The following is a 23,461-nucleotide window of genomic DNA, read 5'->3' as shown; positions in this document are numbered from 1 at the left end:
GTCAGTGAAGCAACAAATTAAGTTTAAAAGGGCCTGCTGCTCATGGGAGACTTGAGTTTATCTCCTTCTATCCAGTTAGGTCTGTCAATTTCATAGAGATTGGCAACTTTCTTGACTTCATGAACATAATTCAAAGTCCTGAACAGTTAATATTTTTATCAATATTGTGAATCATAATACAGTTAAAATCCATTCCTAACTTGAGGATGATTTCCAAAAATGCTACCATCAGCTTTGAACTGATAAGAATGGATACATAACTCAAAAGTCTTTGCCATTCTTTTCCTTTTGGAAAAAATAGTATTAAAAATGGGTTGCCACTGTCTGCAGGCTGAGGAAATCCACATGGGAATGCAGAGTCCTCCCGACTCTAGAAAATTATCATCTCATAAATAATAATCATTTAACCTCTAGACTGCTGCAATAAAAAAAGGAACTTTGTTAATTTTTGTCATATTATTATGAAAACTTAAGCAGTTTCTCAGAAACTAAAGTTCAGTGACATAGTGTTTATTTAAAGATTACAATTATCAAGACCATTTAGTAGAAGTGTGAACAATGTTTGTGAGGCTTAATTATGCCACTTATCAATTTGGTGCTTTTTGTATAACATCATCCTTTCAACTTGACAATTTGCAAAGAATGGAATGGTCCACTCCTTAAAGGATTGAAAACTAACGAAGTTAATCATAGAGTAATGGGGGGAAATGAAAGAAGCATAAAATATTAGACTCTGTGATTAGATCTCTTAAATTATATATTCATGCTTGGATTTGGCTCCAGAAAGAGACACAATTGGATTATGCCACAGACTTTAAGGAAAGCAGGTATAAAATTTTCATCTCTTTAGTTTTTTATACTTTCTCAGTCATGCAACCATGTTATACCAATGCAGCTATGGTCTGAATGCCTTCAGACAAAGAGGAAAACTTGTTTTGTGCATGAAGCAAACACATTGTGGCTCAGCATTCAGCCATGCCAGTTTGGTCTGGATTAAATGAAATCTAGAACCTTTGGGCTATTTTTGGCTTTGGGCATAAGAAATTGTGGATAGACCTTTGTGATTATTTACCCGTGTCCTTTCCTTTAGTACTGCTGCTTTCGCCTGCCTGTCCCTTTCCCCGTCTTCCTTGTTGAGTAGTATTGGCCTGTCAGGATGCTGAATGCAGCCTGTGATTACTGTTTTTCTCTTTCTCTCACATCCATCAGTCTTCTCTTCAACTCTGAGCATACATTATTATATTGCCATTCACAACCATATCCTATTGCTGATTTTCCCTTTGGTTCCCCTATCTGGTTTCTGTTGCTTCTGACTGTATTCCCTTGGCATCCTGCATATTTCTCCATCTCTGTCTGGCTTTTCTACTTTTTTCCCAGCCAGAATATGCCCTTTTCCATTTCTGTATGAGGTTTCCCAGGTCTCTCTATTTGCTTTTCTACTCCTTTGAAAAGAAAAATGTGCCATGATATTTATTCTAAAAATAATTCTTAAAAAAGGTTAGTAAAAAAGAGAACAGTGACACTAAGACCTAAGACCATTTTACTACTAGAAAGTAAAATGGTGTCTCCTCCCCCCCACACACACACACTTCTTCCCAGTGGCCTCAGCATGGGATAGATAGGAGCATATCCTTTTCATATGCCATAACAACCAGCTGCTTTTTGTTCAGTCAATAGAAGAGGTTAATATAAAATAACTGCATGTAATAAAGAAAAAAATGATGCAATATAAATAAATTGACCTTATCTACATTTCAGATATAGCTATCAAAATACCATACAAAGTCCACTGATCCTTGGACCAATCATAGTTGTGAAACCTAGATCAGTTTACTCTGTGAATCTAACCAAAGTAAGAGGTTAAATTGTTTAGTAACCGACAGCTAAGAAACTGAAAAGGGGGAGGTGGGAATTGCTCCTGAACTGAAAACTCTTTTTATGATATATCCATATAAATACTTCATGAGTAGCTTATTAATTACTTCACTGAATAACTCATCAGCATACATTTCCTTTTAATTAGTAAGGTGATTGCTGATGAAGTACAGATTATTTAATCACTCCAAAATGCAGTTCCTCCTAAGGCCAGAAATTGTAGCGATGCCAGTATTTCAAGGCCAGTACCATCTGAAACCATGGCTTGAGTTTTTACATAATAATGGCAGCCAAGGTTATAGAACTATTTGAATGTTTTTGTTTTTCATGTTGTAGTTAAGAGCATTCAAGTTTCAGCAATCTCTAGAGACAGAGTAATATTGTCACTGTATTCTCAGCATTGGTTAATCCATCAAACCATGATTAAACATCCTTCAATGTGAAAATATTTGAACTAAACTTCATACTATTGCAACAAAGTGTAACAAGCAGGGAGGAATGTTAGATTTGATATCCTAAATGGCCCATTCCAACTTGGTGATTTTGTGACTTGAAATTTCACAATTGGAAATCATTAAAATGCTAACACTACATTTTCCCCATTGCCTTTGATGCAAATAAACTAAATAGTGTAGTGTACAAGTATAATGTAAAGGGACTGCCTTGAAATATTTCTGTGATTAGAAATGAATTGTTGAACTGAAGAAGCTTCGTAGATGAGAAGCGAAACGTCTTTAAGCAAAAAAACAAAAGCCCAGTTGCCTTTTGAAAAAGCTCCTTTGGGACATTTCTGTGATTAGCATTTATAGATTGCCTTTTTGGTAGACCTGGAAGATCCATGAAGAATAAACCTAGTTCATTCTGTCACATATATTTTTACTCATTTGTTCTTTCTGAGAATGATTCACATTCACATTAGTATTTTTTGTACTGCTTACATAATAAGGCTTGTAGGAACCAAAATTCATATTGTCATTATCCAAAGATATAACACTGGATAGGTATACCTAACTGATCTTTCTTTATTTCAGAAAATTAAGCAAGATCAAACTTTTTAGTTTATGGAGGAGAGGCATCAGGAAGTCTCCAGTTTATTACTTAGACTGGGAAATTGAAAAAAAATATTTTGAAAAAAAGGCAGCAAGAAACCACTCACATATTCTTGCCAAGAAAACAGTTTGGAAGTGTCCATTAAATTGCCCACAGTTGAGCTTAATTTGATAGAGATGTTGCTGTTCTTTTATTTTTAGCAGAACAATCCTAAACTCATGTATTCACAAAGAGCAATGTATTGATTTCGTTTAATGTGAGGCAGAACAGTTTTCTCAGAAAAATCAAAAGTCTGCCTGATGGAGTTTAGTTGTAGTTGCTTTGTTTTTGATACTGCTAGTTTGGCAGGTGATACCGATCTAAGGTGGTATTCCCCATGAACTTGGGAGAGGTATATGCCAAGATTATTGGTTCCAGCCCATGAGTGCTAAATTAGGCCTGTCTAACTGAAGAGTATTTTTTAATGAAAATACAACCTACTTTCTGCCTTAATATAATTTGTATGTGAAGCTGCAGAGCAATTCACGTCACAATTCATCTCTGGAATTTAGTTCAGGAATATTCTATACTTCCTTTCCCAACCTGGTAGTACATCTCTCACAAATAGGGAACACTTTGATCTATCTTCTCCAACTCTACTTTGCTCATGCATGAATGTTTGTATGAAGTTATATCATCCATGTTGTTCATTTTAATTGTTACAATTGTCATTGCTGAAAAAAATAATGCTTCTAAAGGTAGACTATAAGTGGAGTCTTTATGATATTGTGTGATTCTCTGATCAGTTCCAATGGTTTTGACAGAGGGAAGATGAAGTTTGTGACAAACAGCCTTGAAATTTGATAAGTACAAAATCTTTGAGGAATATCTCTGGAACGAGTAAATATTTGTGGAAAGAGTAAAAATGAATACAAGTTAGTATTCATGGCTAACTGTATTGGATTAATTTTGTTTGTGGTTTTTACTTTTTACTACATGCCAACGTCAGCCAGCCAAACAAAAGCCAGATTGTATGACATTCTTTGCATATTTGTATTCTATTGCTTTGATAGGTACCATTTACTGGGATGAACTGCGTATGCAAGTACAAATCTGAATTCTTAATTTGACAAGAAAGCATGTTTCTCCTGCTGTTACTAAATATCTCAACATCAATAATCTTTATCCTTCTACACTTCCTCATGTTTGAATAAAATGGACAGCAAACATAATAATTTCTTTGGTTGATGCCTATAGTCTCCTGGATGATCTTTTCCAAGATAGATTTTATAATTGAATCTCTATCTCAACTATAGGTAAAGGTAAAGGTTCCCCTTGCAGATATGTGCTAGTTGTTCCTGACTCTAGGGGCCGGTACTCATCTTCGTTTCAAAGCCGAAGAGCTAGCCTTGTCCAAAGATGTCTCCGTGGTCATATGGCCAGCATGACTAAGTACCAAAGGCTCATGGAACGCTGTTACCTTCCCATCAAAGGTGGTCCCTGTTTTTCTACTTGCATTTTTACGTGCTTTTGAACTGCTAGGTTGGCAGAAGCTGGGACAAGTAACGGGAGCTCACCCTGTTACGTGGCACTAGGGATTCGAACCGCTGAACTGCCGACCTTTGTTACTAAGATGTATTTCCCCATCAAGTCATCTTTCCTACTCTCCACAAGTAGCAAAGTTTATATATAGATACAAGTTTATATCTTATGTTGACTGCTTATATATTAAAATCTGTGACACTGGGTATGATTCTAGGAGGAACTGCAGTTTGTAATCCCACCAATTTTTTCCCATTTTTATCCACTAGGATTTGATGACACAAGTGATATTGGGAACCACAAATACTTGGAATCTAAATATGTCAGATTATGGTTTGTCCTTGTGAACTGTATGAGCATCCAATCTCCTTCCCAATCTGACAAATGGAGTGGGTGGGATTATCAAACATGAAAAGAACTGTAGGCATAATGAAGTGTCTTGACCGTATAAAACCAAAGTGGAACATATATGCACCTCTCTGAATTCTTTTACCAAAATATACCATAGGCAACCTGATACTATCTCAGATACCTTGGACTGCAGGTTTCATCAGCTCCAACTAGCATTTCCAGTAGCACAGCAATTTGGCTGAAAAACACCAACAAGGGCTCCATGTTGTTTGTTTCAGGTTAGGCAATTGAATTTGAATGCTACATGCTTGACTCATACTGTACATCCTGCCTTTAATGAAAGCAAAGGAGGAACATCTTTTTAGCTGAGGGTGGTGGCAACTACAGGTTGTCCTTGACTTATGGCGACAATTGAGCCCAACATTTCTGTTGTCAAATGAGATTCGAATTTTGCCCCATTTTACAAGCTTTCTTGCCTCAATTGTTAAGTGGACCACTGCAGTTCATAAGTTAGTAACCCGATTGTTAAGTGAATCTGGCTTCCCCATTGACTTTGCTTGTCAGAAGGTCCCAAAACATGATCACATGAGCCTTGGTAGTACAGTGGTCTAAAGCACCCTGTTATTAAGACCAGCTGCCTGCAATTACTGCAGGTTCGAATCTCGCCAGGCTCAAGGTTGACTCAGCCTTCCATCCTTTCTAAGGTAGGTAAATTGAGGACCCAGTTGTGGGGGCAATAAGATGACTTTGTATAAATATACAAAAGGATGAGGGCTATTGCTTAGCGCATTGTAAAGCCGCCCTGAGTCTCCGGAGAAGGGCGGCATATAAATCAAATAAAAATAAATAAATAAATAAATGAAAATACGAACCAGTTGCCAAGCATCTGAATTTTGATCACATGGACATGGGGATACGGGAAAGATCATACAGTAACTGTGAAAAACTGTCATAAAACACTATTTTCATTGCTGTTGCAGCTTTGAATGGTCACTAAACGAACTGTTGTAAATCAAGGATTACCTATTTATTTATTTAATTTATATGCCGCCCTATCACCATAGGACTCAGGGCGGCTCACAACAATAAAATATCCAAATAAAAGCATGTTAAAATACATGTTAACCCCCCCCCAGTCCAGGCTGAACAACCATGTTTTTAAGTCGCGGCGGAAGGTGCGGAGGTCAGGGGCCAACCAGAGCCCCAGAGGAAGTTGGTTCCAGAGGGTGGGAGCACCCACAGAGAATGCACTGCCTCTAGGGGTCGCCAGTCGACACTGTCTAGCCGACGGCACCCTGAGTAGGCCCTCCCTGTGAGAACACACCGGGTGATGGGGAGCTGTTGCTGGTTGCAGATGGTCCGACAAATATCCTGGACCTAAGCCATGTAGGGCTTTATAGGTCATCACCAGCACCTTGAATCTCACCCGGAGGGCAACCGGCAACCAATGCAAGTCGCGCAGGAGAGGTGTAACATGGGCGTATTGGGAACCACCAATCACGACCCGCGCGGCTGCATTCTGTACCAGTTGAAGCCTCCGGATGGTCCTCAAGGGCAGCCCTAGGTAGAGAGCGTTGCAATAGTCAATACGGGAGGTGACTAGCACATGAGTAACTGTGCGTAGGGCATCCCGGTCCAAATAAGGGCGCAACTGGCGCACCAGGCGGACCTGGGCAAACGCCCCCCTGGTCACAGCTGTTATATGATCTTCTAAACTCAACCGTGAATCCAGGAGGACACTCAAGCTGTGTGCCCTGTCTACCGGGGGGTAACACCTCATCCCCTATAGACAAAGATGGAACCTCTAGATCGGACCGCGATGCTGGTACCCACAGCCACTTGGTCTTGGCAGGGTTGAGCTGAAGCCTGTTCCTCCCCATCCAGACCCGTACCGCCTCCAGGCACCGGGACATCATGTCGAGGGGATCACTGGGCTGGTTCGGGGTGGATATAAAAAGCTGGGTATCATCAGCGTACTGATGATACCTCACCCCGAAACCACGGATGATCTCACCTAGCGGCTTCATATAAATGAACAGAAGAGGTGAGAGGACCGACCCCTGGGGCACCCCACAAGTGAGGGGCTCATAGCCGACCTCTGCTCTGACCTCTGCTCCCCCGCCAACATCGCTTGCGTACGACCCGAGAGGTAAGAGGAGAACCACCTATACAATGTTTAGTACATGAAAAATCCATATTGCATTCTCTTTCTTTGCTATTTTCAATTTTTCAAGAGGCAGCTACTTAATATACACATTTAACTTCCACGTTTGCTCAAATTCTACAATGGAAGAGACTTCTTGATTCCAGCAGCGGGTCTGTAATGAAGTTATTAAACATTTTTGGGGGGGGGATATAAAAAGCATTTACAGTTAAGGGAATAGGACAACCAATTTATGAGCTCCCTTGAGATCTTGTATGTGTCCTTCAGAATCTTGGCTGGATGAAAAGAATTTGCTAAATGATTATAATTGTACTATCCTCACTAAGATACAACGATTACAGTAGACTCAGTCATTAATCTTTTTACTACAAATTCCTGCTTGCTGGTTAGTTTTATTCTGAAAGGCGGGGAAGGAACTTGAGGCTATAAACATTCTTCACAATTTCTACTTGTATCAAGGTTCAAAAATTAATACCAGCTTTCGGTAATTAGGAAAGTTTTTACAATTAATAGTGTCGCAAAGAGGCATTTGTAATGGAAGCAAATGTTTTTTTGTATCAGTGTAGGCTTTTATTCTTACAGAAGAAAGCAAGACAGTCCCTCCATATATTCCTCTTAGTGTCATTTGTTTCTTAATTAGACATTTAAAGTATAGAGAAAGTTCTTGCTAGCAAACCGTACCTCTCATATTCCCTTTCACAAAGCTTGGATGGCTTTTGGAGACAGAACAGGGATTTGGGTATTTGACCTTGTATTTGGTTGCTAGGTTTTCAGACTGGAATAAAAGTGTAGCCATCAGACCAGAACCTGTTCTTTTCTTTGATCAAATAGCTCTCCAAGCTTTGGTTACTAAGCTTGGTTTAATAATTAGGAACCAGGAAGTTTTATCTGCAAGTTAAAGGATCTTACCTAACAGTACAGTACCATCATCTTAAAGTATCTATTGTTATTTAGTTCCTGAATGCACAGTTGAATTATATAGCTGTGCTGGGTTTAAAGTTTGTCATATACTGGACTGAAAACCATCTTGCAATCTGGTAAAAGGTGATACAGAATGTACATCTGTTATAATCAGAAATTGTAGTGTTGCTGGGGAAACTCCCACTGGCATTAGTGGGCAACAGATCTGAATGCGAACATAATTCTTTAATTGTAACAATCTGCTGAGCGTAGTTAGGATCATGATAAGGACCAACCTCTGGATCTTGATGAAGAAGTTCTCCCCTACTCCTTCTAGGAAGATGGCAGGGGAAGGAGTACTATTTCTGATTATGTCATTCTGTGGTAGGAATCAAATTCTTCATTTCTACTATCTACACTGCAAAGTTCTCAAGCATAATGAACATCCGATCAAAATGTATGCACATTCAATTTAGGGCCCTTAATTGCATAATACAGAACCCTTATATTTTGGTTCATTCAATGATTTCCCCTGCCAAGGACAGCAACAGGTGCCAGACAACCTTTGCCAATGTGTTCAAAGGATAATGCCATCTTGTCAGCCCTTTGATGTAGTCCAAATCAGGAAATGGACTCCAGAATGACTATTGAAATGTTGTTTTATTGTTGAGTAGTATAATAACACAATACTGAGAATTTGACAAAAGTTTCCTTTTGCCTGTTTCATACCAAACAGAATCAAGCCAGAGTTGTCTTAAGCTTCTTTCTCACCCCCTCTTCCTTCCCAGGACTGAGTTAACGTTGCCTTAGTATAATGGTTACTAAATGGTTCTTATGTTTCTTCTTCAGAGTTATCTTTATACTCTATACCTTCCATTTGGTTTGCTCCCAGAATATGTTCTGCACTAGGTAATTGTGAAGACCTGGTTGAAGGAGCAGGATTTGCTGTTCAAACTTGATTGAATCATAGGGCAACATTGACTTCGGGAGATATGATACCATTCTTCAGGAATCTTGAGAAATATTGCAGATAAGAAAGTAGAGATCAGTTCTCCATTATTTCAAAGTGTAGGGCTTGAAACAGTGGTCTGAAGTTATAAAAAGACAGATTAAATGTTAAATGGTTTTCCTAAAGATAATTTAGACAAGCAGACTAATTGTACTTCAGCGAATGAATTCAAACAGGCTAGGATTCATCTGTTTAGAATGTTTTAATTTGGATTCCCGGACTAAATAGGAAGTTGGACATCTTTGCTTGAATGGTTCCTTTCCAGCTCTCTAATAGTATAATTCTACACACACGTGCATTTCTTGTATATTTCATGAAATACTTCGTTTGGTTCAATGTTTGAAGAATAGTTTTCATAGACATGGATCCATAAAATATATCTCACCTATGTAGTCATCTGATTCATAGCTACTTAATTATGGAGTCTTAATTGAGATATAATTCTAAATAATAGTTTAGTACAGGTAGTTCTCAACTAACAACCTTTTGTTTAGTGACCGTTCAAAGTTACAGTGGCACTGAAAATAGTAACTTATGACAATTTTTCACACCATTGCAGCAAGGGTAGAGCTTCCAGTTAAAGAGGATCAAGCCTTACAGTTTAGCACATAATGGCTTTTTTTCTGCAAGAGTTCCTGGTCTGTGGCATCATTTCTACTCTCTACCTCTGTATCTATGAGAAAAAGGTGGGTGTTGCTGGATACAATTGGATCTTCCTCATTACTGTGGTAGTTGCTGAGTTACAATTGCCAGAGGAACATTGCAGTTTGCTGCTTAGTAAAAAAAAGGATCATGTTGGCTTCTACCTTTACTGATGGCTTTTCCATCATTAGTTACTCCCACACCTTACTCCTTAGTTGGTTAGTGCATAACAAGCTGGGAGGAAGCAGCTTTCATCATTGATATAGTAAGTTGCTGTTTGGGAATTTGCCTTCTTCGATCTGTGTTTTGGTTTTGAAGACGTTTCGCTTCTCATCGAAGAAGCTTCTTTAGCTCTGACAAGAAAGTGGGGAATGGAAGGATTTATATTCCTTGCAGACAGCTGGTCATTTGCATCCTTCCATTCCCCACTACCTTGTCAGAGCTGAAGAAGCTTCCTGGATGAGAAGCAAAATGTCTTCAAAAGAAAAACAAGAAAGTCCAGTTGCCTCCTGAAAAAGCACCTTTGGGACAGCCATGACCCGGATGACTAAGAATATGTACAGACTGTGTTTTGATGTACAAAGAAAAACAAAGCTCCTCCCCCCTCTTTTTTTTTTTTTCCTTGGTTCACTACCGAAATTGGAAACAACAGGAAGTTTCTAGGCTGAAGAGGGTCTCCTGATAGGGACGGGAACATTTTTTTGTTATGGCTAGCCTTCTCACTGAAGAGAAGAGGAATCCTTTCTTCTTCAGGCCCATTCCCCTGCAACCAAAAGGAGATTTCATAGCTAGTCCATTTGCTTTTCTTCTGTGACATGAAGTTTTCCATTACCATCAACATCATCTGATGTATGCAGGAGGCATCTCTCTGTCCACAAACGAAAGGGCAGGTGATTGCCATAAAGATATTTATGGTTATACAACTCCTTGGCAGCTTGTTAATCTTTTTATGATGCTTGAGTAGTGCTGTGCATTGCTGTGTAGATTGTACCAACACCTTGTCCATAGTACAGGAAATAAAAGAGATCCTGTAATTAATGTTGCAGTCAGTCTAAACTTTGGTAATTAATTTTGAACTCTGCCCTGGGAACCCCTGTCACAGCCCAGCTTTTCCCAAGCTAGAACCCTCTAAATTTATCAAGCTGCAACATATTGGAATTTAATAATAAATGTTAACATTTTTTATTTTACTGCAGAGAACTAAACTGCCTTTTACTTTTAGGTGCTTTAATCTTTTTCCTTGCAACTTCTTTTCTATGACCACAGGACTGGACACTGGACTTTTAAATTTTCTTGGTAAGGCTAACCTGTGATTTTTAAAGAGTTGGCTGTTCAAATTTGGGCTAGTATGTGTCAAAATTATAAGTTCACTTCTGCTGACAAGTACTGTTTCATTGCTCCCTAGTATGTTTTTATGCCTGCCATCCTTTCCCATAAATTCTCTCTTAAGATTTCATTTGGCGGAAACACTGACTCTCATTGCTGCCTCTTCCAAACAGGGCTGGAAGCAATGGAGGGCCATTCAGAATATTTGTCTCCTTTGGTTGATATAGAATTCCACAGTAGAATTATAATATTGTATTTTATGCTCAGATGAAACAGTCCACTTAGAGAATCCACATTTAAATGTCAATCTTGTCAATAGCAAGCAACAGTTGTTGTTTGAACCAAGACCTAAAGAAACAGACACTTTAAATACGCAAGATAATCAATTTATTTTTTTGCTATCAAATCTCTTGTGTTGCTTCTGGAATCAGATAGTGATCAAATACAGTGAAGTGAATTAAGAGGCTAGGAGGAGATGCAGATTCACTGTACCCTGATTTGTGGCCACTTTTCTAAGTTCAGTTTTTTTTCTGAGGAGGAAAGGGCACTTATGTGTACTTTCCAGAACTGAAGGAAAAGGAAAATACAAATCAAAAAAAGGAAGTACAGGTAGTCCTCAATTTACAACAGCTCATTTAGTGACCGAAGTTAAAACAGCAGTGAAAGAAGTGACTTAACAATCTTTTTTCACACAACCATTGCAGCATCTCTGGTCACATGATCAAAATCCAGCTCCTCGGCAGTTGCTTCGTATTTGTGACAATTTCCTTGTCCTGGGGTTATGTGATCAGCTTTTGTAACCTGGCAAGGAAAATCAATGGGGAATCCAGATTCACTTAACAACCATGTGACTAACTTAACAACTGCTGTGATTCACTTAACAACTGCGGCAAGAAAGGTTGCAAAATGTGGCGAGTCCCACTTAGCAATAGAAATGTTGGGCTTAATTTTGGTTGTAAGCCGAGGACTATCTGCAAATGTTCTTCATTTTTTAATGGGTTTTTGTTTCGCATTACATATAACCAAGAAGCTTTATTTCAGTCTTTCAATCTTTTCTTTCTTTCTTTTAAAACTCAAAGCTGTATTACAAATTCATGTGTTTTGGTTTTTTTTTTCTTTTGTTCAATTGTGTATGATTCTTGGAGACTGACTGGACAAGTCCCTGCAGTTTTCTTGGCAAAGTTTTTCAGATATGGCTTGTCATTGCCTCCTTCATAAGCTTGAGAGAAAGTGACTGGCCCAAGGTCACCCAGCTGGGTTTGTGCCTAAGGCAGGACTAGACTAAAACTCACACTCTCCCAGTTTCTAGCCTGAGATTTCTTGGTACTTCCATGCCTGAGTAGGGGAGAAGTGAGGGGTAGAGGGTGTTTCCTAATAATCAGAGGCCTTGCACAAACACATTTCAGTGAATAGGATTAATTTATCCAGAATAAATAAACTGTAGAACAAAGCACAGCATTTTGAATTTTTGGCGTCTGTGCCTTTTAATCACATTAAGGGCTTTTGGCTTCCCTTTCTGGTTTTAATACAAAAATTGTTGCTTAAGTTTTTAATTATGACTCCATCATTGCAGCATACATCCTTGTTAACTGGAAAACATTCACCTCCCTTCCCCTTCCTCCATTATGATTCATCCTTTGTTTAAAGTACTGCCTTGGCCACACAATTCTTTTCTAATCAGCTTCTCCAACCTGGTGCCCTCCAAATGTTCTAGAATTGTGATTTCTTAACCAAGAATATAGCTATATCATTTACTCCATGGCTTTTTTTGTTTGTTTGTTTTTAAAGAGCAATGTTTCTTTTGTCCCCTTGCAAAAAAAATTTTTTTCTTTTCAACACATAAATTATATTATGGTATTTCAATGATAGATTGAACATAGACATCTTAGGAATCAGCAAACTAAAATGGACAGGAATGGGTGAATTTAATTCAGATGACCATCAAGTATACTACTGCGGGCAAGAATCCCTCAGAAGAAATGGAGTAGCTTTCATAATCAATAAAAGTGTAGGAAAACCAATAGTGGGATACAATCCCCAAACTGACAGAATGATCTCAGTTCGAATCCAAGGGAAACCATTCAATATTTTTTTTTTTTTTTTAATTTGATTTATATGCCGCCCTTCTCCGGAGACTCAGGGCGGCTTACAATGCATTAAGCAATATATCACAGTAATCCAAGTCTATGCCCCAACCACTGGTGCTGAAGAGGATGAAATTGACCGGTTCTATGAAGCCCTACAGCACCTTATAGAATTAACACCAAAAAGTGATGTCCTTATCATGGGGGATTGGAATGCTAAAGTAGGAAGTCAAAAGATAACCGGAATAACAGGCAAGTTTGGCCTTGGAATACAAAGTGAAGCAGGGCACAGGCTGATAGAATTCTCTCAAGATAATACGATGGTCATAGCAAACACTCTTTTCCAACAACCCAAGAGATGACTCTATACATGGACATCACCAGATGGTCAACACAGAAATCAGATTGACTGTGCTCTGCAGCCAAAGATGGAGAAGCTCTACACAGTCAGTAAAAACAAGACCAAGAGCTGACTGTACCTCAGATCATGAGCTTCTTGTTGCAAAATTTAGGCTTAAATTGAAGAAAGTAGGGAAAAGCACTAGGCCACTCAGGTATAAACTAAATCATATCCCTGATGAATATACAATAGAGGTGACAAATAGATTTAAGGAATTAGATCTGATAAGACATAGTGCCTGAAGAACTATGGACGGAGGTTCGCAACATTGTACAAGAGGTAGCAACTAAAATCATCCCAAAGAAAAAGAAAGGCAAGAAAGCAAAATGGATGTCTGAGGAAGCTTTGCAAATAACTGAGGAAAGAAGGGAAGCGAAAGGCAAGGGAGAAAAAGATAACACCCAGTTGAATGCCGAATTCCAGAGAAAGCTAGAAGAGATAAGAATGCCTTCTTAAATGAACAGTGCAAAGAAATAGAAGAAAACAATAGAATAGGGAGGACCCAGAGATCTCTTCAAGAAAATTGGAGATATGAAGGGAACGTTTCATGCAAAGATGGGCATGATAAAGGACCAAAATGGCAGGGACCTAACAGAGGCAGAAGAGATTAAGAAGAGGTGTCAAAATTACACAAAACTGTACAAGAACGAGCTTAACATTCCTGATAACCACGATGGGGTAGTCACTGAGCTCGAGCCAGACATCCTAGAATGTGAAGTCAAATGGGGAGCAACAACAAGAATCTTGTGCTTGACTGCAAGGTTTTTACTGTAACATTGAAGAATTTGAAGGTTAAGGAATCCAAATTCAGAGTGGTCAATAAAAATAAAAAATGTAATTTCTCAATTAATACTGTCTATGCGGTGAGAGTTTTTGTGTATTTTAAAAGCTACTTTAGCTGAAAGTTACCTATTAAAATGTTAAGAATTTGTAGCACCTAAACATGGCTAAAGATGTACAATTAAATCAGATTTAATGAATGGATAATACATGCATGACTCCCATCTGGCCTAATATTTGCTTCTCACCAAGCTTTGAACTTTTTGCTTGGAAGCTGCCTGCTATAGTTTCACCTACAATATGGAATTTCATTTACTTACTTGAACTACCTGGAGCAAATAGTTATGAAGCCTGTTTTAAGTCTGTGAAAGGGTATTACAATATATAAATATAAACTGAGTTTATTCTTTGATTTTTTTTTTCATTCTTTAGCCATTGAGAATACACTATATTACCAAAATTACATAAATTTCACTGGTGGACCAAAACAATAGGTTCTTGGATAGTATCACATATGATTATAGCTATACTTCCAAATGTACTTGAATCTAAAACTCTTATTCATGTAACTAATAGAGAACAGTAGTGTTTCTTAAACTTTTTAAGGGCAATGGAATACTGTACTAATGAACACTCTTCATAGTTTTTTTTAAAAAATAAAATTCTGTAGTAAAACAAGTTTTAATCATTTATGTTCCCTTAGATTTAATGCATCTATTATAAATCTTAATAGCGTAAGTGAGCTTATACATGACAGAATATTTCATTAGTTTCTAGAGATTCGGAGGAGGGCGGCATATAAATTGAACTAATAAATAAATAAATAAATAAATAAATAAGATTAAGATTTATTTTTTAAAAGCCTTGGCAGTGGCATAACATTTAGCCTGTTTCAGTGTGACTGTATTATTGCTGAAAAGCTGCTTTTCACAAAGTTATGATGAAGGAAACAATGAGCTTCTAAACTATTGGTGTAGTGGTTAAAAGTACCAGGCTAGAAACCAGGAGACAGGCATGTTACTAGGATAACTTTAGGCCAATCCCTCCCTCTTAGCCATAGGAAGCAATGGCAAACTACTTTTTAAAATGTTGCCAAGAAAATTGCAGGGATTCATCTAGGCCAGGGGTGTCAAACTCACATCGTCACAGCGGCATCCCATGGCATATTGGTGCTTTTTCCCCCTTTGCTAAACCGGGCAGGGGCGGGGCCAGCATGTGACGCAACTGGCCCGCAGGCAGCAACTTTGACACCCCTGATCTAGGCAGTCTCCAGGAGTCAAGACTGACCTAATACACTTTTTCATTTAAATCTCAAAACATTACCATTTTCAGGCATTTTCTAACCATCTATTTGTTTTTCAAATCTTTCTATTTGTTTCAATGACGAATGTGGGATGGACACTTGTTTGGCTAATCAAATGAATGGATCCAAAATCCGTAGAAAAAAACCCATTCTCTCAGTCTATTGGACCATTTCATAGTGGATGAAATAGATTGGGGAATGCTGATGTTCATTGAAACCTACTGTGTTTCCCCGAAAATAAGACCCAACCGGAAAATAAGCCCTAGCATGATTTTTCAGGATGCTCGTAATATAAGCCCCACCCCAAAAATAAGCCCCAGTTAAGATCATCAGCCAGACAGACGCATTTAGTACCGTATTTTCCCGAAAATAAGACCTAATCAGAAAATACCCTAATGCATCTTTTGGAACAAAAATTAATATAGGACCCGGTCTTATTTTCAGGGAAACATGGTACTTTAAGAAACCTTGGAGTAATATGTCCACCAATCTGGAAGCAGAAGGAGCATTTGCCAGTACAATCTAGCATGGTATCATAGTCCAGATTTCTTCAAAGCAGATTATGGTCCGATTCTTGTGTTGTAAACATACCAAAGCTACCACTGATAATCTTCAAATAACTAGACATGTTGTCTCCCGTGTAATGCTCCCTGGATATGTCACATTCCAACTCCAGTGATTCCCAGCCACTATATGACATTCGTTATTTTCATAAGAACCCACTGGGCCCAGTATTTTGCACGTGAGCTTAATAAGTGTGAAGAGTTTTCTTTGAGCCACACTCTATTCTTCTTGATTTCATAGACATATCCATGCAGGTTTTTTGTACTAATAAGAGTACAGAAGTGGTTTGCCACTGTCATTTTTTTGTTCTTGTTTTTTTAAATTTCCCAATCTTGCCCATAGCTTAGTGGGTGTTTTGGTGGTGTCTCTCTCAAATTTTGACCATGTCCAAATCTGGATACAATTCTGAATTTGTACTAAGTTGTCTAAATACAACCCATCTAGCTGGGATTGCTATTTGGATAAGTTTCCAAATTCATATAGATAAGAGAGAGGATTCCATAGTTGTCACATTTTAGGCATGACTGAAAGCATATTAGCATGGCATGGGCCCGGAGTATTTGCAGGACCACCTTCTGCCGGCCTCCCACCGCCCTATGCGCACACATAGGACTGCCCTCCTCCGGGTGCCATCGGCCAGACAATGTCGGCTGGTGGCGCCCAGGATGAGGGTGTTCTCTGTGGGCGCACCGACCCTCTGGAATAGGTTACCCACGGGGCTCCAGATGGCCCCCGATCTCCGCTCTTTCCGCCGTGACCTGAAGACATGGCTTTTCCAACAAATTTGCTGATCTGATGGGTGATTTTTAATAGGGAGATTTTAATTGATTATTTCAATAGCTATTTTTATTGTTTTCATTGTTTTGATTTCTGTGAGCCGCCCCGAGTCCTTTGGGAGAAGGGCGGCATATAAGTATAAAAAAATAAATAATAAATAAATAAATAAATAAGACCTGGAAATAATTCCATAATCGAAGTCTAGAAAAAGTTTTCTCTTTAATATTGAGATAGCACCTAATCATGACTCATTTGTGGACCAGTATGCTGATTTTAAGTTCTTTCTTAGCTAAAAGCTGCTTACACAACAAAGGAAAATGGATTGCAGTCCATAAAAGCTTGTTCCGGGACTATTCTTTAATGTTATTGCTGCAGCTGATTGAAGTTGATTCCTCTCTCTCTCTCTCTCTCTCTCCCTCCTTTCTTTCTCTCTCTTTCTCTTACACACACACACACTATAAAAAGTCTACACACTCCTGTTAAAATGCCAGATTTTTGAGATGTTAAAAAAAAAAAAATTGATCAAGATAAACCACTTCAGAATTGGCAAAGATTCCCAAGGCAAGATGCTCCATACTAACAGGCTCCTACCCCAAAAGACTCAAAAATCCAAAAGGTACTTCAACAAAGCATTAGTTTAAGGATGTGTACATTTACGCACCCATATTATTTTACATTTTTATTATTTTCTCCCTGAAAGTTTTAAATTTCTTTTTTCAATTGAATTGTACAGCCTATATGCAATATTAAAGGTGGAAGAAATTCTGAAGTGATTTATTTTGGTATTTACGTCTCAAAAACCTGGCATTTTAACAGGGATGTGTAGACGTTTTACACATGAGGTGGCACAGTGGTTAGAGTGCAGTACTGCAGGCTACTTCAGCTGACTGCTAGCTGCAGTTCAGCAGTTCAAATCTCACTGGCTCAAGGTTGACTCAGCCTTCCATCCTTCTGAGGTAGGTAAAATGAGGACTCAGATTGTTGGGAGCAATATGCTGACTCTGTAAACCACTTAGAGAGGGCTGTAAAAGCACTATGAAGCGGTATATAAGTCTAAGTGCTATTGCCTGTGTTTGTGTATGCATGTTTGTAATTTCACGAGTTCTATATAATTTCTCTTTCATAATTTAAATTTATGGGAGAATAATGCAGGAACTCCACATCATTCATAATTATACGAATCCAATCGGTATCCCCCTGAGCTTTTTAAGAGGAAAAGACATGATCTTGCACTTAAGTACATGTGGATCTTTTATGCTTCTCAGTGGCCACCTTTGCACAAAAACTTAGAATATTAAGAGAAAGCTAAGTGAAATCACAGGTGGGTTTAGATAATCAAAACTGACTCCCTGCTCTATGTTGGTATTCAAATAAAAGGACCATAACTCACCAGCTTCTATTGGAATTCACACAGAGAAGGTTAGACCAGCATCTCATTTCACAGTGGAATTCCTTTTACGTTGCCAGGTTTTCTCCCTGCTATCAAGTTGAACTCTGGTGGTCTGCAAATTAGGAACACTGTTCTGTATCCTGAATTCTAGAGTGATAACAAGCAGGTCCTGTTCTTCAGTGAGACATCCTTTCAATTATTTCAAGAGATTTACATCAGTGTTCCTTTCTCAAGGAAAACACCATTTTTCGATTCCATTCAAAGGAACTTCTAATCCTCTGATCATCTTTGCCCTTCTTTGAATTTGTTCCAGTTTCTCTCAATTCATAAACTGTTCAAAATGGGATATAGTACTCAAGGCAGGGTCACAACAGAAACACGTTTCTATTACATTGCATTTATAGCTGTATTGCACTGCTGGCTCATATTCAGTTTGCAGCCAACTATCATTCCAAAATCTTTTTCTCAAGCATTATTACCAAACAAGACAGCTATTTCCTATACATGCATTTGCTCTTTGTTTTTTAAGTAAAGAACTTTGTCTCTATTACATTTTATTTAGTTATTTTTTTTATCATTCTTCCAATCACTTGGGGTAATTTTGATTTTCATTTCTGCCTTCTAGGTATCTCACGTAATAATATCTCACTTATTTTAAAATTGATCTTTTTATATTACATATGTGTTCTCTTGTTCAAACATCTTTTAAATAAGTAATGTATAAATGTGAAGAAGTAAAGGGTAGGAAAAATCTAAACTAATAGCTTACACATATAACTTATTTCTGGTATTGACCAGAGAAGCTATTAACCTTTGACCTTTCATTTGTGCCCATAATAGCATCAGAAACTTAAGAATTTGCAAGCTGGTATATAATACAGTTTGCTAAGGGGCTATTTATAAGTGGTGTTAACAAGGCTTTTCATATCCTGCTATTTAAAGCTGGAACTTAATATGCCTAACACTGTACGAGAAAACATTTGCTAGAGCACTGGACAAATATAATAGTGTTAGTCTAGCAAGAAAGGGCAGTACTCAGGAGATGTAAATAGAGGATTCTCCAAGGGTTTTTTTTTTAATTGAAAATCAGTGCTTTTAACTTGTTTGTAAAGAGCTTAGAAAGAGATGTGGGCAATGAAATGACCAAGTTTAGTATTAACTTCTGATTGTTTATGGTGCTTCAGACAAAAGAGATAATAAAGAATGTTAAAAAAATAACTCAAGTTGGGGAATGGGCAATGAAATGTCAAGTGCACTTCAAAGGAAGTGTAAAAAAGCGTGTGCAGCTGGTACAAATATGTTAATTTCATATATCTGGTAATGGAGTCTGAATTCATTGCTGGAAAAGGAAAGGTTACTTAGCAGACAGATTGACAGAATCATGTTTCAAGTGTGCAGATGCCTTGTGGTGGAACCCCTTGGAGAAGGAATTGAAAATAGAACTGTAGTTTTATAATCCATTCATGCAAATTGGTGCTGTCCTTGCGTTCAAGATACTGCATGCAGTTCTGGTTACCGTATCTAAAACAAATACTGTAGAATATCCTACAATACTCTATGAAGTGAATTACAAGTAAAGAATAATCCTGGATGATCAAATAATTGAAACAACTTAGCAATGAGAACATTTTTTCCCCTCTTTCTGGCTGGTGGAGGTAGTAAGAGCTAATATAATAAAATTGTATAGGTAAAATGCAACTTGAGATCATCAAGTTAAAAGGTCATAGGTTTCCACCAGCTGCAAAATAGTAATTATTTCCGTAAAATATTGCTAATATAAGTGTGAATCCCTGCCTTACTTCCAGGAATAATAGAAGTCCACTTTGGCCATTAACCTTTTATTTGTTTGTCTGACACCTTAGATACCAATTTGCCATGGTGATAAAATAAGATTTGTATGTGTTAAATACTGTACGTATACCTTTGCATCAGTACATAAATTAGCAAATCTCTGCAACACTTGTTTGTAGGTTCTGTAGCAAATTTGCTTCATTGCAGCTTCCTGTTTGAGAGATGGAGCTTAAATGTAGCATTAAAGATGCCACAATCTTAGTCTTGAGTCTCAATGTATTCCCTTTTGCCTCTTCATAGATTTTGCAGTACCAGCGCCAGCAAGTAAGATGCAGTAGCAATTAGAAAGCCATCTTGAATTGTAAACTGATTTTGTACAAGAACGTGTTTTAAAAAATAAAGTTTTATTTACCCAATTGAACCAGTGATATAAATTGAATGCGGTCTTTGTTCATTTTAATCTAAACTATGAAAAAATACCAGCAGTTATTGTTTATTAAAGTTGTATGCCACCCCGCTCTCAGTGACTCTGGACAGCTCGTAACAGTAAAATAAACTATACATCAATATTAATGACAATCATATTTCACAAAACTTTAGGTTTCATTTTTAAACAGAAAACTAAAGCCAGGCCATATTGGCCAGTTGTGCTACTCCATCAATTTAAAGCCAACCTAAAAGCCAAGACCTGACAGTCTTGTTTGGCCAGTCTTTAGATCTGATGCACACTCAACTTTCCAGGAATATATGACCATTTGTTAAATAAAAGGTTTTGTGTCAGTGCTGTATACCTTGTGGCTCTCCTGAGATGTTCACAGCAGAGACAAGTGTTAAGAGTTCTTGTTTTAGTGTTAATGCCACACAATAGTTTTCCGTAGAGTGTAGTGTGTGGGTTAAAGGACAGAGCCAAAGTAAGCCCCTTGTGCATAAACTCTGCTTTACCAGTTTTCTTCTTTCTGAAGTTGGGCAGTTGCATCTTTTCTCGATTTTTCACAGATATATGTGTTTGTTAATAATTCTGCCTTCCCTTAAGAAACTCAAGGTTTCTAGCCCAGGATCACTCCGGAAATTTCCATGGCTAAGTGTGGACTTTGCCCCAGTGTTGGTCCAATGCCTTAACCATTATAGGACCATTCCCTCATGGCCGCTTTATTTCTTGGATATATTCTAACAAGTTATTGCTATTTATTGTCTGTTTCATTATGCCAACATCCTAACAGGTAGTCCTCAACTTAAAAAGCATTCCTGTTCGAAGTTACAATACAGAATGAAGCCAAATATTTTAATGTTGGGATATTTTTGAACAATGACCCCCGGAAGTTAATTTTAAGAGCATTCGCCTTTGTAAATAGGTAGACTGTGTTTAAAAGATGTTGTAAAAGAGGAACAAGTTTTAGCTGAAAAGATTGAGGCTGATCAGAATGTGGCTTTAAAAATGTCAAGTTACAAGAATGATAGGAAGGAAGACGCTACACTGGATATACAAGAGAAACCAGCTGATGTCTTAAATGAAAAGGGATAGGCAAATAACAAATCAAGAGAGTGAGTGACTGGATAATTTTCCTATATTGGATTTACAACAGAAACTTGTTCAAGCTTTGAAGAACATTGTGAAATGGGACAAAGAAATAAATTTTAAAAAATCAAGTTCTAAGACATTATTTGAAGGGATTAAAAATCAAGATTATTAGAAGTAAAAGGAAGGAATATAAAATTGGTTTACTTCATCTAACTTAAAATAGACATTATTATCCCTGATAACGCTTAATAGACTTTTGCTGATCAGGACTGAAGGAGACTTTAAGAATTTGTTGACAGATAAGAGATGAAATATGGGAAGATATTATTTCTTATATTTTATGAGAAGGGGATAAGTTACTAAAATTGTTTATATTTGTGATGAAGTTTTTTCATTGCTGTGTTCTTATTTTTTCTATTTTTCCCCTTTTCTGCATCTTTTTTATTTTTTTTAATTCTTTAGTTTATATTAATTTTTATCTTTGCAATTGTAATTTTAATGAAATTATTATAAACTTTAATATATTACTATAAGAAAATAATGTAGGTGGATTACTCAGCAATCCTAATGTAGCTTCCAGGAAAGATAAAATGGAAGAGGTGAACAAAGCAAGACCATAAACGCTATCTTAAGCCATTAGTAGAAAAGTAATTGGATAATAAGACCGAGCCAAACCGAACCTTTCCCTAATCTAGGGCTCTCAAGATGTATTGTCTTTGCAATTCCTTGTAGGTCAAGGATGTCAAACTCAATTTCATTGAGGGCCGCACCAGGGTTGTGTTTGATCTCGGGGGGCCGGGGTGGGTACGGCCAGGGTGGACGTGGCCAGCTTGACGTCACTCGTGTCGGGGGCGCCTGTGGCCCTAGCGCTGTGCCAGCGAAAATGGGCTCCTGAGCTCTGTTTTCGGCTGGGATGGCCTGCAACCCTCTGTCAGCAAAAGCGTACCTCATGAGGGCCACATGGCCCTCCCGACCTCTGTTTTCTTTGGGAGAGGCACCGCGGGCCAGTCTTTTGCTGTTTCCAGGATGGCCCCACAGGCTAGATCTAAGCACCTCACGGGCCAGATCTGGCCTGCGGGCTTTGAGTTTGACACCCCTGTTGTAGGGTAAACTTTCTGGGAATTGAGAGTCCCAACACCTTCAAATACCTCAGGTTGGATAAAGTGTGGCTTAAGTGGATTGTTCTAATCAGGCTTGAATATTTTTGCATGTTGTACATACATTTATATGAAGTTATGAAAACCTTCAAAGTTGTGTTTATTCTGTCTCTTAGGTCCCTTCACAGATGTTGTCACCACAAATCTGAAACTTGGCAACTCTACACAAAAAAATGTCTGTTTCAAAGTGAAGACTACAGCTCCACGCAGGTATTGCGTACGCCCCAATAGTGGTATTATAGATGCTGGAACGTCAATTAATGTCTCTGGTAAGTTTATCCAATTGTTGTTTTGTTTTTTTATTTGTTTCAGAAATGCATCTGCTTTCCCCAACTCACAATCATTTTGGTTCTGAGTACATCTGGAAGAGAATAAACAGATGTTAAACGGCCTGTGTAAAGCTGACATATATATTCTGCAAAGTTTCTTTAAAAATTACAGAACTGTTTCAATGTCAACACAGTTATTTCTCCTATTTTCAGATGGAATTATAATTGGAGATGACTGAGCAAACGACATAACACAGCTTCTGGCTTTGGTACTTTCTTAGCCAGTTTCACTTGAAAAGAGTAGTCTGTTGAAAAATTGTCATTCTAATCTTATGTAAGACAACTTTCTGCAACTTTGTACTTTTAAATTGTTGCAAGTACAGTTTCCAGAATCTCTGGTTTTGGACTCCACTATCTTAGGATTCTGGAGATTTTTTTCCCCTGCAAATTGGAAGGCACCAGGCTGGGGAAGTATAGAATTTGCTGAAAAGGATAGAATTTGCTGAAAATGATTAGGAAAGTTTCCAGATGTTACAAAACTGTGGTCATATGATGACAGACATTTAATAACTAATCGGTCTTTTAAAGT

General features: G+C 38.0%; 1 protein-coding gene across 1 annotated transcript in view; it reads left to right on the top strand.

Annotated features, from left to right (window-relative positions):
- VAPB (VAMP associated protein B and C) overlaps positions 1-23,461 on the top strand; it is a 49,286-nt gene that overhangs the window by 8,467 nt on the left and 17,358 nt on the right. Inside the window, exon 2 of the mRNA XM_034433093.3 lies at positions 22,720-22,872. Coding sequence (XP_034288984.1) covers positions 22,720-22,872 — 153 coding nt within the window. The remainder of the gene's footprint in view (positions 1-22,719; positions 22,873-23,461) is intronic.

This window comes from Pantherophis guttatus, chromosome 3, assembly GCF_059756535.1.
Source record: "Pantherophis guttatus breed Tessera chromosome 3, ASM5975653v1, whole genome shotgun sequence".
In the NCBI taxonomy this organism is placed as follows: Eukaryota; Metazoa; Chordata; class Lepidosauria; order Squamata; family Colubridae; genus Pantherophis; species Pantherophis guttatus.
The sequence above is the reverse complement of the archived record's forward strand: the minus strand, read 5'-3'. Positions and strand labels throughout refer to the sequence as shown.